Below are 13,120 nucleotides of genomic sequence, written 5' to 3' on the forward strand. Positions count from 1 at the left end.
CTGGCGTAGCTGCAAGCAGAATGGCAAAAACCTGCTGATAACTGGAAATTCCTCGAGACGGGAGAGGTAAGATTTCCAGATGAGTTATATAGTAGCAGGTGTGTAGTTCTACAGAGAAGATGATATACAAAAGTTACTAAAGAGTAAACGCAGAGAAATGAAGACAAGAGACAGAGCCCATTTACTACCATGGCAGAAATACAAACTGCTGGAGATCTAGCACCACAGCTCCTAAATGCACAGCCTCTTGATTTCAAACTACCTGCAGATGTGAGTGGATGAGCTCAAGGAAGCAACTCCACACAGAGGTGGAGACCAGAACAAAGCTGCCTCAGACCGTCCGATCTGGCCCAGTCCCTGACTTTCACTCATTTAGAATTTATACATATCATGACTCAAAAGTCATGACAACTTACAGGAGGTGACACCATTAGTCAAGAAAAAGGAAAAGAAGCTTTGTTTTGAAATTAACAGAACTAAATAAAATGAGTGTAGAAGCTTGTTTCTGTTATCAATAAGTCCAAATTTGGGGTTATTAAATAAAAATTTCCAGTGAAATCTGCGAAATTGATGAAGTTAAAAAACAAGATGCAATATGCTTAATGGTCTATCTCAGGGGTCAGCAACCTTTAACACCCAAAGCGCCATTTGGACACGATTTCCACGCAAAAGAAAACACTGGGAGCCGCAAATACTTTCTGACATCTAAAATGAAGATAACAGTTTATATATTGTTTTTATACCTTTATGCTTTGTGTGAACAACTGAGGTGTGTTGCTTATGAAATCCATGAACTGCTATAGAGAAAATTACATTTTCTCTATATTTCTCTATCATGGCATAAATAAAATTTTTCTTTTATTTATGTAATTAACACATTTTGAACTCTTAAAGAAATATAACAAAAGGAAAGCTGAACTAAAATGATCCAGCAAACAAAACCTGTGGTGAGCCGCCACCCTTATATCGTCTTTGTGCTTTTGGAGCCTTGACCTGACTTTTAAAAAATAATTGGAAAAAAAGCTCTATGCTGCTAAAAATTGAAAAACAGATATTTGCAAAATTCTGCCTAAATATGTATTTTACCTGGTTAATGTGTGCGGCGGGGCGTGGTCTGCAGCGCCGCTGCAGGGGAGGCGGGCGCACCTGAGCGGCACCCGCAATCACGCCTCGCCGCCTTAACGTCTGTGCTCTCTATGCTGTTGTGTTGTTGTTGGTGTGTGTCGGGCTGTGAGCTGAAAAGCTACAGCCGGCTGTACAGCAACTGTGTGTGAAAAGTGGTCAATAAAGAGATGCTGAAAAGCGTGTTCATGGAAACATCGTCGAGTCTGCCGTGGTATGTTTACAATGGGACTTCTGCTCCTGAAGCTCTGCGCACAGCATCTGGAAATCGGGGCTGTACGAAGTCACTTTCATCTTTACGCAGGACTGTAAGCTGTCATCTGTCAGGCGCGAGCGGTGTTTGTTTTAACATAGTTCACGGTGGAGAACAGCTGCTGACATAATGTGGATCCGAAGATCCACAATTGGCCTACCTGGGGTTGAAAGTCTCGATAAATGCACGGCGTTTCAGCGGGTACGCCGGCTTCCGTGAGTGTGACGCTTATTTTGAGCGATCAAAAAATAATAGAATATAATTTTATGTTTGTATTTCAATATCACAATAATCTTCCAATTTAGAACTACAAGTTAACAAAGAACTAACATAAATAAAATACACTTCAGCCAATTACTTAAAAAAACCAAATTTATTTTCCCAAACCACGCGGAGCCGCACTAAAAGGACTAAAGAGCCGCATGCGGCTCCGCAGCCGCAGGTTGCCGACCCCTGGTCTATCTGGTGTCCCAACTACAATCACATGGTTAAACCTGAAGTTACCTCACTAAACCTCAAAGCCTGCATCACAGTGAAGGCTTCTCATATCACAGCACATGCAACATGGACTTTACTTTCTTTACTTTTGGGAGTTTAAATGTTCATTTTTCAAAATTTAAATCCTCTGGCCGTAGTGTTATCACGCTTGTTTAATATACTCTGACAATTAAGAATACCAAAAGACATGAAAAATATTTTCTTACAATTTTATTCTTGTTGTTTTAAAAATCTCTAAATTTCCAGTGGAGACAATTTAGAGAATTTTTATGTTTTACAAGAAATTTAATTCAGTCCAAATGAGTTCCAATTCACAATAACAGTGCTTAACAAAGTTAGTGGAACATCACCTAATGTAAGAATTTAAGAAATTTGGGGTGTTCTTATTTCTATGACAGGTGATGTAATAAATTTGTTAAGCACTGTATATGTAGAGTAAAAACCCTACAATATAAGAGAAGAAAAACCCCAACAATCAGATGATCCCCTCTGAGCAAGCACTTGGCAACAGTGGAGAGGAAAAACTCCCTTTTAACAGGAAGAAACCTCTGGCAGAGCCAGGCTCAGGGAGGGGCAAGCCCTCTGCCACGGCTGGTTGGGGGTGAGGTGAATCAGACTGCAAACATCTTAATCAGACATGTCTTACCTGGTAGGATGGACGTTCGCTGGAGAAAAAAATGGGTTAAATTGACAATTTCTTTCAAACACAATTATTTAAATATGTGTTGCAGTCTGATTCACTTTCACATTTTTCCTCTCTTTCTTTTATAGATGGAGTTCATGGGAAGCTAGTTATGCCAGCTTTCCATGAACTCGGAACTTGTACAGACAGGAATACTCACGATTGCCCCAGTTGTCCAACACATGCAGCGTAATGGAGCGGATGACGTCTACTTTGTCGTCCTGAGAGACAAAACAAAAGCAAGATGGGTTAGTTGCATAATAGTTTTCTTGACTCTTGAAAGGATGGTAAATTTAGGAATACTGTGATTATTATGAGGGAGGATATACAGATAGCAAGGGGAGCTAACCTCTAAGTACTCTGGATAGAAAAGTCTATGTGCATGTGTCTAATGGCACAGTGTACTCACGGGTATCCTGAATGTTTGGAGTGGATCTCCATTTTCATCATAGACGAATGTTCCCAGGTGGACACCACTGTCGTCTAATGCTCTCTTTCCCTGAAAAGACAGAAATAAATACAGATAAAGTTGTTCTCTATATACACATATGTAAAATGCAACAGCTGAACAGTGGTGCAGTGGAAATCTGTGACTTACAAACACTGAAAACATCCTGGGAGCACTGGAGACCTTTCCAGATGGTGACACAGTCTTAGAAATGTGACCCAGTGTCACATGGCTGATGGCGATGCTGTGTGGCAGCTTAATTGTTAAATGTCCCTGGGAGCCCGCAAAACTCCAACACACTCCTGGGACCATGGGTGCTCCACCCTACAGAGAAAAAGAAACAAAAACAGAGTTCAGTTTGGACCGCTAGTGTTTGACTATTAAATCATGCAGATGTGTGAGATAGTATCTTGTTTTTTTGTGAAAGTAGATTATACCTGAATAACGACTCTTGGGCTTACACAGGGTGGTTTTGCGGGTATCAATGTAAGCCCCCACAGCTTCAATCCAGCCTGTTCTGAAAGGTAGGATGCTGAAGACTGTTCTTTAACAATCTTTGCTCCTGTAGATAAAAACACAGGGTGAGAAAGGAATCGCAAAACAACAACAAAGAAATTCTGATCCGATTTCATGTCTTACCCAGTTCCTCCAGAGCAAAGTTGGGCATCCTGTCCCCAACTGGAAGAAGGAAGTCAATTCTTTTTCGTAAGTCTATTAACTCCCTTTGCAGCTCTTGTAGCTGCCTTTCCACCTGTTCTTGTCCATTCAGTGAGTACTGCAATTGAGAAGAACCATTCATGTTATGATAGATAGATAGATAGATAGATAGATAGATAGATAGATATAAAATAATAATAATAAACTGTCATTGTCTGATTAATTTTCAGGGAATATATTATGAGCTTCATATGTTTTTCATACCTCACTCATGAACAGGGTGGAAAAGTCCATTTTCAGCCCTCCAATACTGAAAATCAATCCTGGTGGATGAAGAGAAACAGAATAAGAAGAGAAGCTTAATCCAGAAGAAAAGCACATAGTACTAGAAAGACTGTAATTGTTTGTGGAAGGAGATCATTTACCAAAACACAAGGCCAGCATGAGGACCAAAAGTCCCAATGCCTTGATGGCTCTAAAGAGACCTCTGCTGCTGCCACTACTGTAGTCAACAAAACCATCGTTATTGTAGTCCACAGTGTCACAGTCAACAGTGTTGTGTTCAACTGTGTCTCGGTCAGTATTGTCAGGGACTGGACGGGGACGTCGCCTTTTGAAAACTCTGCACAGAAAAAACAAAATCATGTAAGAAAAAATGTACATGGAAGAACAAATGGATTATGATTACAACACATGCATCTATGTCAGTGGATGACAACAAAGAACATGTAGACCAGCACTAACCTGTGTAAAGTCTCCTTGTAGGAGATTAAGGGCTCTCCTTGGCTGCCGTAATAGCCGTTAGACTGAAGTCTTTGGCTTCTTCTCAACATGGCTGTAAAATGAAAGGGAAACATGGGGTTAAGTGAGTCTCTGACACAAAGCTTATCAGACTTAACTATGATTTGAGCATGTTTCCATCAGAAGCAACTCTGTACAAATCAGTGCAAATTCTCTTATATATAAACTTCACGGTGCCAGCTTGTTCTTTTTAATGAACAGAATAATATTTGAATCACACCCATTTATGAAATCCGCTCTTAATAAAGAACTTTATTTTCCCAGTGTCTTCAAAAACATAGCCTCATATTGTTATGATTCATATCATAGCAACAGATCACAACATTTTCTTGCAAAAAAATCTCTTTCACATGTCAGTTTGTTTGTTCACAATGTAGTTTTTAAAATTCAGAAAAAGAGGAAATCACCACAGCGGTAAAGAAAAGCTCAAAGCAACTAAATGAATTTGGCCCAAAATCCTGTCAAAAGGTTTTAAGAATTAAAAACTCTTTGTTTTTATAGTTAATATACAAAAGGAAACAATTTTGATCAGACAAGCTGCGTCTAACAGGTAAGCAGTAAAATCACCTTTACAGTAGAATGCACTAAAAAGTGCTTTTCTGACATAATCAACTGGATATCATTTTTAAAATGTTCAGATTTGAAACATATTAAATGTAAGATGTGAAGCTAAAACATACTCTGTTTTTGTACTTGTTGATTTTTAGTCTAAAGAGCACTTACCTTCACTTAAAACGAAAGTTGAAGAAACTGTAAGTGCGCTTTTCCGTAAATTTGGACGTTTAGCACTTCTCACTGAACTCATCTGAACCAGAAAACTTAGGTGCAGGAGAAAAATTTCAAACCGCAGCTTTTTCAGGGACGTTACAAACAGATACACGCACAAATCGAATATGACGCACGCGCGTTCCATAAGAGCAGCGCTTCGTGTGCGCATGCGCAAAGGTGTGAGTGTAGTTCTGTTTTTTTTTTAAATGAAATTTGCTCTTAATTAAATACCTTTCCTTCTCAGTGCCTTTATAAACACCGCATCATATTGTCAACATTCATATAGCACAACACAGGCGCTCACGAGCCCATGTGCAAAGGTGTGTTGCAGTGAATGAAGAAAACTTTTCCATATTCACTGTCACTAATTTGTTTGATTTTGCTGTGAGAAAATTGTGACGTATATGAGAATGAGGCAAGACCACGGTCATTTAAATACGGTATTAAAGTGTAATGAAACCGTTTCTCAGAGGGAAAGTGTGATTTTAGGACACTCGAGCCAAACATTAGCGGGCATCATTCTAGCTTATAATCAACAGCGGATCCAATGCGGATCCGGGTCGGATGAGCTGGGAAGTGACGGATCCGAATCGATCCAAAGGTTGCCGGTTCGAGCCCCGGCTCCGACAGTCTCGGTCGTTGTGTCTTTGGGCAAGACACTTCACCTACCACGTACTGGTGATGGCCAGAGGGGCCGATGGCGCGATATGGCAGCCTCGCCTCTGTCAGTCTGCCCCAGGGCAGCTGTGGCTACAACTGTAGCTGCCTCCACCAGTGTGTGAATGTGAGAGTGAATGAATAGTGGCATTGTAAAGTGCTTTGAGGGTCTTGAATAGCGCTATATAAATGCAATCCATTATTATTATTTAAACCAACTGTCAACTGGTATTTTGTAAATATAACAATAAACGCGAATTCACTGTGTGATTGTGTAACTTTATTAGCAGGGTCCTCCTGAAATGCACCAACAACATTGAGAGTAACATCCTCCTCTCTGCTTCTTGATGCTCTCCGGTCGCTATGGTAACGCGTAAACAGTTCTTTCAAAATAAGACACACGGCTACAACACGGGAAAAGACCCAGGGAACCCGACTTAACGATTAAAAACCCTGAAAACCATACACTTCACACCCGAGCCTCAACTCTCGCGGCCCGGTACCAAACGGGCCCGGGTGTTGGGGACCGCTGCCGTGCAGAAGACACGGCACTAGATTGATTGACAATGGTCTACAGCAATCAGAACGCACAAAACAATTTGCTGTTAAAAAAAAAAAAAATCAGCGAAACAGCGAGTCCGTGAAAGGTGAACCGCGTTATAGCGAGGGACCACTGTACAATAATTTCCAGTAGCACTGCTGATATATGAAATGGTGAGTTTTGAGGTTGTCTTCAAACAAGTGCATTGTACTAGAAAAGGGTGTTTGGAGGATTAAAAATGTAAAAAGTAATGACTATTTTATATTTGTGAAAAAACTTTATGCAGAAAAAGTAGCAAAGAAACAAAAACATAACACACGGACAGTTTTGGCCACGAAAAAGCTGGAGGGATGGTGATTTTTTTTTAATAAACCCAGATTGTTTAAAAAAACAATTAGAATCAAATTTATTCATCAGCAGCATCAATAGTAACAAAAATACAATTTAGTTTTCGCTGTCAAAGTCGATTTAACTGAAGTTGTGTTTCCGGTTACTGTGGATGTCACGTGTTTCCGGTTAGTGTGGAGGTCGCAATATGGCGCTCCCCAGTGGCTGCAGCCAGACCCTTCTCATGAATTTGGACACGACGATAGTAGCTTGTTGTCAATGTTGTGCTAACAGTAGCGATTAGCTAGATACGTTAGCCGTTGACGTCAGCGCAATTTAGTATCCGGTATACAGAAACTGTTTTCCTAACAAAACCACTGTTATAATTAAGTGAAGGTGCTCCCAGCTAATTTGAACCTTTGGCTTCTAAAATATGTGGTTCAATTGCGTGCTGCGTACATAACCTAATGTCAGCTAGACCGAAATTAAAATTTAACATATTGTTAAAGTCAGTAAAATGGCGCCTGAAGCCTGTTGTGACGTGAGCTCTGTGTCTGCTCTAGAAACTCTGAAATTCTGTAGATCTGAGCCGTACATTAAATACTCACATGAACCTGTACTTTGAATTCTGTATGAGCTGTATAAAATACAGCTATGCATAAGTGTTTTGAATGAATAATTAGATTAGATAACTCTAACTCTAATGATATAGAAATGAATAGAAATGTGACATGAGAAGGTGTGTCTTTGACTGTTCCTGTATAACTTATTTTCGGACTAGTTGACAAGTTATGCTCCGGTCATTTGATGTTTCCAAGATAGATGTTCTTTTGTAATATAGTTAATTTTTCTTTGTATATTTCATTTATCCACCATCATACATACAAGCTAAGAAGAGGTCGTTATACTAACAAGAGGTATCAACGCTGGGCCAAAGTTCAGCACATGGTTAAAGTTTGTAATCCAGCCAGGGTGTAAATATCACTCAGCAGCCAGAGCTGAAGCAGGCAGCATCAACACATAAATCTACTCTACCCGGCTTAAATCACAAGAGCACCTCTGACCAAAAAGCTGTAGATTTTTCTTGTTTGCACAAATTAATCCAGATTCACATTAATTGTGTTCACAGCTCCAACAAAATGAGGAAGAGGAGGGGGGAAACACAATTAGGTTGAATTACAATTGGATGGAAGGCGAGGACAAGGAGAAGGAAGCTTTGGATGAGGAGGAAGAGAAGCAGCAGGAGCATCTTCAGGGATCTCTGTGATGTCATTGAGGTTTGTTTCATTAATATGGTCCTCTCACAAAGAAAGATGACTTGTTTTAGTTCACTTACTTCCTGTATTAAATAGTGATGTGCAAAACGTTGTGGAAAACCACAGAGCAGGCACGTATAGGGCATCTGCAGGTAAATGAACATCAAATCTCTAAGACAGACTGAAATCTGTATATTTATCACCCTTATGATAAAACCCATGTCAGCCATTGGTTTATGGACTTTGTATTTTGAAGCCTCAACATTTGCTTTATTGCTGTTGCTATGTTGGGACCATATTAGGATGAGGGATCAGAATCTGGAGTCATGCACACTATTGTTTCATTTAGTGTGTATCCATAAGATTCGTACAGCAGAACTGTAGAACTGTAATAGCAGGCTTGTACAAAGTGAGGCTTTGTGCACTCGTTTTACTTCTGTCACCCTGTTTTGATGCAGAATTCACTTGAAATCAGGCAAGAACTGGACTTATTTTTATAATGTGTTCTTGTGAATTGATTGTGTATCGCATATGTTTGATTTGACTTTCTGCAAGACAACAGTCGTCCGCTGGCCAAAAAAGTTTTCCAAATACCTCCACGTTTTCAAGCCTGGATTTAGAAAAGAATAGCAGAAAAAATCTGCACCTCCTGCTTCAGATGCAATTTGTGTTTCTGTGTTCAGAGGCAGCGGCGAGAGGGGAGACCTCGGCTCATCCAGCTGGAGAGCCTGACCAGGAGGAGTCGAACATTAACTCAGCTCTTCCAGGGCACCCTGCAGACTCGGCTGCTGGCATCGGCGAGGGATGACGTGAACGCCAAACTGCAGTCCATCACAGGTCAGCTGCAGGTATGCGAGTCAGACCTTCTGAGGAGGGTTTCACTTTTCTCTCTTCTTTATAATTGACTCTTTTCTCTCTCTTTCAGCTCCTTGTCTCAGAGTGGGAGGGATTTGAAGCACAAAGGGAGGAGCTTGTCGTTTGGTTGGCTGATATGGATGTCGCCTGAGTGAGGTTGACCAGCTGACAGGAAACACCAGTGAAAAACTGAAACAACTGCAGGTGTGGGCTTGTTTTGATATGACATCCTTGTTCACTTTTTCCCACCGAGGCTTCTAGACTTCTGATTGGCCAACATTTCCACACGGTTAGGAATATGTCGCCACCTGTTGCTTTGGCATGTTCCTAGCAGCGTTTTCCTTCATTTCTGCGTTTACGTGTGGACGGGATTATTTTTTAAAACGAAAACGGAAAATCTCAGTTTTCAAAAATACCCGTGTACGTGTGGACGTAGCCTAAGTGATCTAGGTCAGCGGTTTCCAACCTTTTTTGCGCCACGGACCGGTTTATGCCCGACAATATTTTTCACAGACCAACCTTTAATGTGTCGCGGATAAATACAACAAAATAAAACTAGTACCGGTACCGAAAAAAAGAAGATTTATTCATAACGCACGTGAAAAGACCCAGGAAAACAGAGTTAACGATAAAAACGATAACAAAATAACGCTGAAAACCGATAAAAACCCTGAAAACTATACATTTCACACCTGAGCCTCAACTCTCGCGGCCCGGTACCAAACGACTCACGGACCGGTACCGGTCCGAGGCCCGGGGGTTGGGGACCGCTGATCTAGGTAGCTCTGTTTTCCAAGTTCAGTTAACGCTAGAAATGTGTTTTGGAGTTTGTACGTGCTTTGTCTCTAGGGGCCACGTATATATTTATATATAAACATATATAAATAAAACCATGTTTTGTTTTGTTTTTACATTAGTAATTCCTTTTGTACATAATTTAATATTGTTGTTAATAATAAATTAATTAAAGCAACAAAACAACCTGAAGAGCTGGTTGGGAGTAGTGATGTGCGATACCACTGATTTCCTTTCCGATCCGATACCAAGTAATATTCAGGGTGGTATCGACGATACCGATCCGATACCGATACTTTGTACAAAAACTTATTTTATTTATTGTATCTCAAATTATAGCATCATAATGATTACAGGACATCAGATTACTTATTATTATTATTTAATAATGCAGAGTTCATCATATAGAAATACAAAAAACTGAAGTTGTGCTATTTGAACACCTTGCCTGCCTGCAGCACTAAAGGACTCCGTGAGAGACGTCTGTCTCGCCCCAGCAGCACCTGTCCCTGTCCTCCTCTTCAGTTCGCCTCAACATACGCTCGTCATATTCTGTGATATGATTTACTCTGAGGTGTTTGACCATGTTAGTGATGTTGACACAACCATACATGCCAACCCTCCCGATTTTTCCGGGAGAACACCGAATTCTCCCAAATTTTTCCCAATTTTCCACCCGGACAACAAAATTGAAAAACCATATCACAGAATTTATAGCGCGGCCCAGCCAATTCCAGTTTCCAACAATGGCTACTACTACTGCAGCTGCTTAGTTTTAATATTACTCTTATTTCTCTTTCTGGGTCGCAAAAAAACTTTTAACATATTTTCAGGTGAGTATGTAGCTGTGTAATCTTCAAATATCTGAGCCGACCGACACATCGTTTTCAAACCCCCGCGGTCTTTCGCTGCTCGGGTTAAACATGATATATAAGTCACTTTGATAACTTAAAAATGTTATTGTTTGGCTTTTTCAGTGTTTTATTTGTTTGTGAGTAAATCGGTTTGGCTGAGATTAAAGTTATTAGATTAGATTGAATTAAATTTAACTTTATTAATCCCTCGGGTGGGTTCCTCCGGGGTTTTCACACAGCTGAATAAACGTCAAACAGAAAACCGATTAAACAGAAGTGTGAGACGGTCGAGAGTTTAGGTCAGTGCCCGCTTATATTTTAGATAGCAAGGAGCAGACGGCAGAGTTTCAGTCCACCGAGGGAGCTCGTGACGTACTACCCAGCTTTCTTTAGACCGCAAAGGCCGGGTCCTCAGGTGGAAGCAGCCTCTGAATTTGGACAACCCCCGCTGTTTCCGGGCCGGCCAATAATAACGGTGACATTTAACGTATTTTATCCGATAAATAAACCCTGTAAAATGTATTTATCACCCCCCCCCCCCCCAAACAGCCCTTTTGAATGTCTCCCTAGTACGGCCACAACACCTCAGTCTTGGAGCACTTTTTTGCCACATATATCGCAAACCACGTCTAAGCTCTTTGTGGAGTTAAAATACGTCCGCACATGACTCCAATTACACTCAGCCATTGTTGTGAGTGCGCACGCCAAGGGGCTGCGAGACATTTATACAGCCGTATTTCGCACATGACTATGAAAGGCGGAAGAGGAAGTAGTTCCTTTGAATGTAGACAATCCGAATGTTATAGTTTCTTTCCACTGTGTTCCTGTTAATGATAAACTACAAATTTACTCTAAATTACTAAAATATCGATATTTTAATGTGAGAATTGATTCTAGAACATAAATGATTGGTATCGGAGGAATCGATATTTCAGGATCGATCCACACATCACTAGTTGGGAGCCGAAAAATCCGGCTCCTTTTAGTGAGCCGAGCTTTAAAAAGAGCCGTAAATCCCATCACTAGCAGCATGGCCCTTTCTCAATTCTAAGTACGCAAGTACATACTCGCGTTCTCGGCGAGACCGGACTTGCCGAGAACGCGAGCGCGGCCTTGCAAATTGTACAATCCGGTCGTTAAGTCTGACGTCACTAGCCGTGTCTGGGCCTAAACTCCGCTGCAGGTCCATATATCAAACGATCACTATGGCATTACTGAGAGTTGAAAAACTGTCTAAAGTCTTTCATCTTTAATAAAATGATCAGCGTTCTGCTCTACCAGGTGTAACAATTGAGTTTAACATCCAGGCATCCATGAAAACGGAATTTATGACATTTAACGGAGTTAGAAGTTAGCAGGGAGTTAGCTCGCTAGCTTCTATCTAAATACAATATAGCATGTCCTGACTGCGGGGTTTTGGAAACAAATTCAAACGTACAGCTCTGTTATCACTTCCAACATAAATGAAGACAGAAAACTAAACAGCAGTGACGTTTGTAGGGTTACTGAAGTTTGGCTAGCTGGTATATAATGATGTGCTACGTGACCGCTAGCGACACAGCTATGTTAGCATAATATAAACAAGTTAACCTTTTTTCCACTCGATAAAAGTTAACGTGAGTGTTCTCGGTGGTCAGGAACAAATGTAATCGCAAGGCAGGATGCTGTAAAAGGACCAAACTTCAGCCAGGAGAACAACTGAGATAATCCATCCACAATACGAGGTTAGTCATTCATATACTGCTGCATGGGCTGGGCTGCAGTTACATCCTCAGGTTTTAAAAACTGAGCTTAAATAAATGATTAGCGGTAATAAAAGCCGAGGGAGGTCAGCAGTGATCACTGACTGTTTTAGGAGCTTTTTGAGATTAAATAGAAAAAAATACAAAACATTAAACATGTTAACAACACAAAAGCCATATTAAACACAGACTACTTTAGGCCCGGAAGTAGGATTCGTCACGTCATCACTTAACGACCGGATTGGATTACCAGCGTACTTGATGATGTCACACGTCTGGAGTTTTTACTGCCGTCCCCTCTTAATTTAACTGTGAGTAACATGTTATGAAGCTTAACTTTAATCACAGCCAAACCGATTTACTCAGGAACAAATAAAACACTGAAATAAACCAAACTTAACATTCAGAAGTTATCTAATTTACTTATATATCATGTTTAACCTCAGTAGCGAAATATCTATTAATAAAAATAGTGTACATGTATGCCTTAATAAAAACAAGCAAGTGAGATGTTAGAACGCTTTTATTTTAATTTTAGTGGACACTCAATACAATAGACAGCTGCTGGGGTTTGTTTAACCTGAGTAGCGAAAAGACCGCGGGGGGGTTGAAAACGATGAGCCAGGAGTCCGCTGTTCTCGCCGGCTTTAGTGATCCTTGACCTCGCTGTCTGCTATGGAGCTGGCGGGTCACAGACGTCTCCGAAACCATCTGAACACGTTTGGAAATATATGATATCTTAATAAATCGAGCAGATATTTGAAGTTTGCACAGCTACTTTCTCGCTTGAAAATAACTTAAAAGTGTATTTTGTGACCCAGAAATAGTAATATTTAAAAGTTTTTAGCCGAAGCTATGAGCTAT

At 40.5% G+C, this 13,120-nt stretch overlaps 1 protein-coding gene across 1 annotated transcript; it reads right to left on the minus strand.

The window, feature by feature from the left end:
* Positions 1-753: 753 nt before the first annotated feature.
* LOC146372833 (sperm-associated antigen 4 protein-like) lies at positions 754-5,380 on the minus strand. Its single transcript, XM_084951200.1, has 9 exons — positions 5,185-5,380; positions 4,405-4,495; positions 4,086-4,282; positions 3,925-3,983; positions 3,643-3,778; positions 3,441-3,565; positions 3,154-3,327; positions 2,965-3,054; positions 754-2,776 (listed from the first exon to the last, which is right to left on the minus strand). The coding sequence occupies exons 1-9, from the start codon at positions 5,372-5,374 to the stop codon at positions 2,666-2,668; spliced, it is 1,173 nt and encodes a 390-aa protein (XP_084807326.1). The 5' UTR covers positions 5,375-5,380; the 3' UTR covers positions 754-2,665.
* Positions 5,381-13,120: the final 7,740 nt, after the last annotated feature.

Source organism: Perissodus microlepis, chromosome 14 (genome assembly GCF_051167445.1).
Source record: "Perissodus microlepis isolate ML-2025 ecotype Zambia chromosome 14, ASM5116744v1, whole genome shotgun sequence".
NCBI classification, from domain to species: Eukaryota; Metazoa; Chordata; class Actinopteri; order Cichliformes; family Cichlidae; genus Perissodus; species Perissodus microlepis.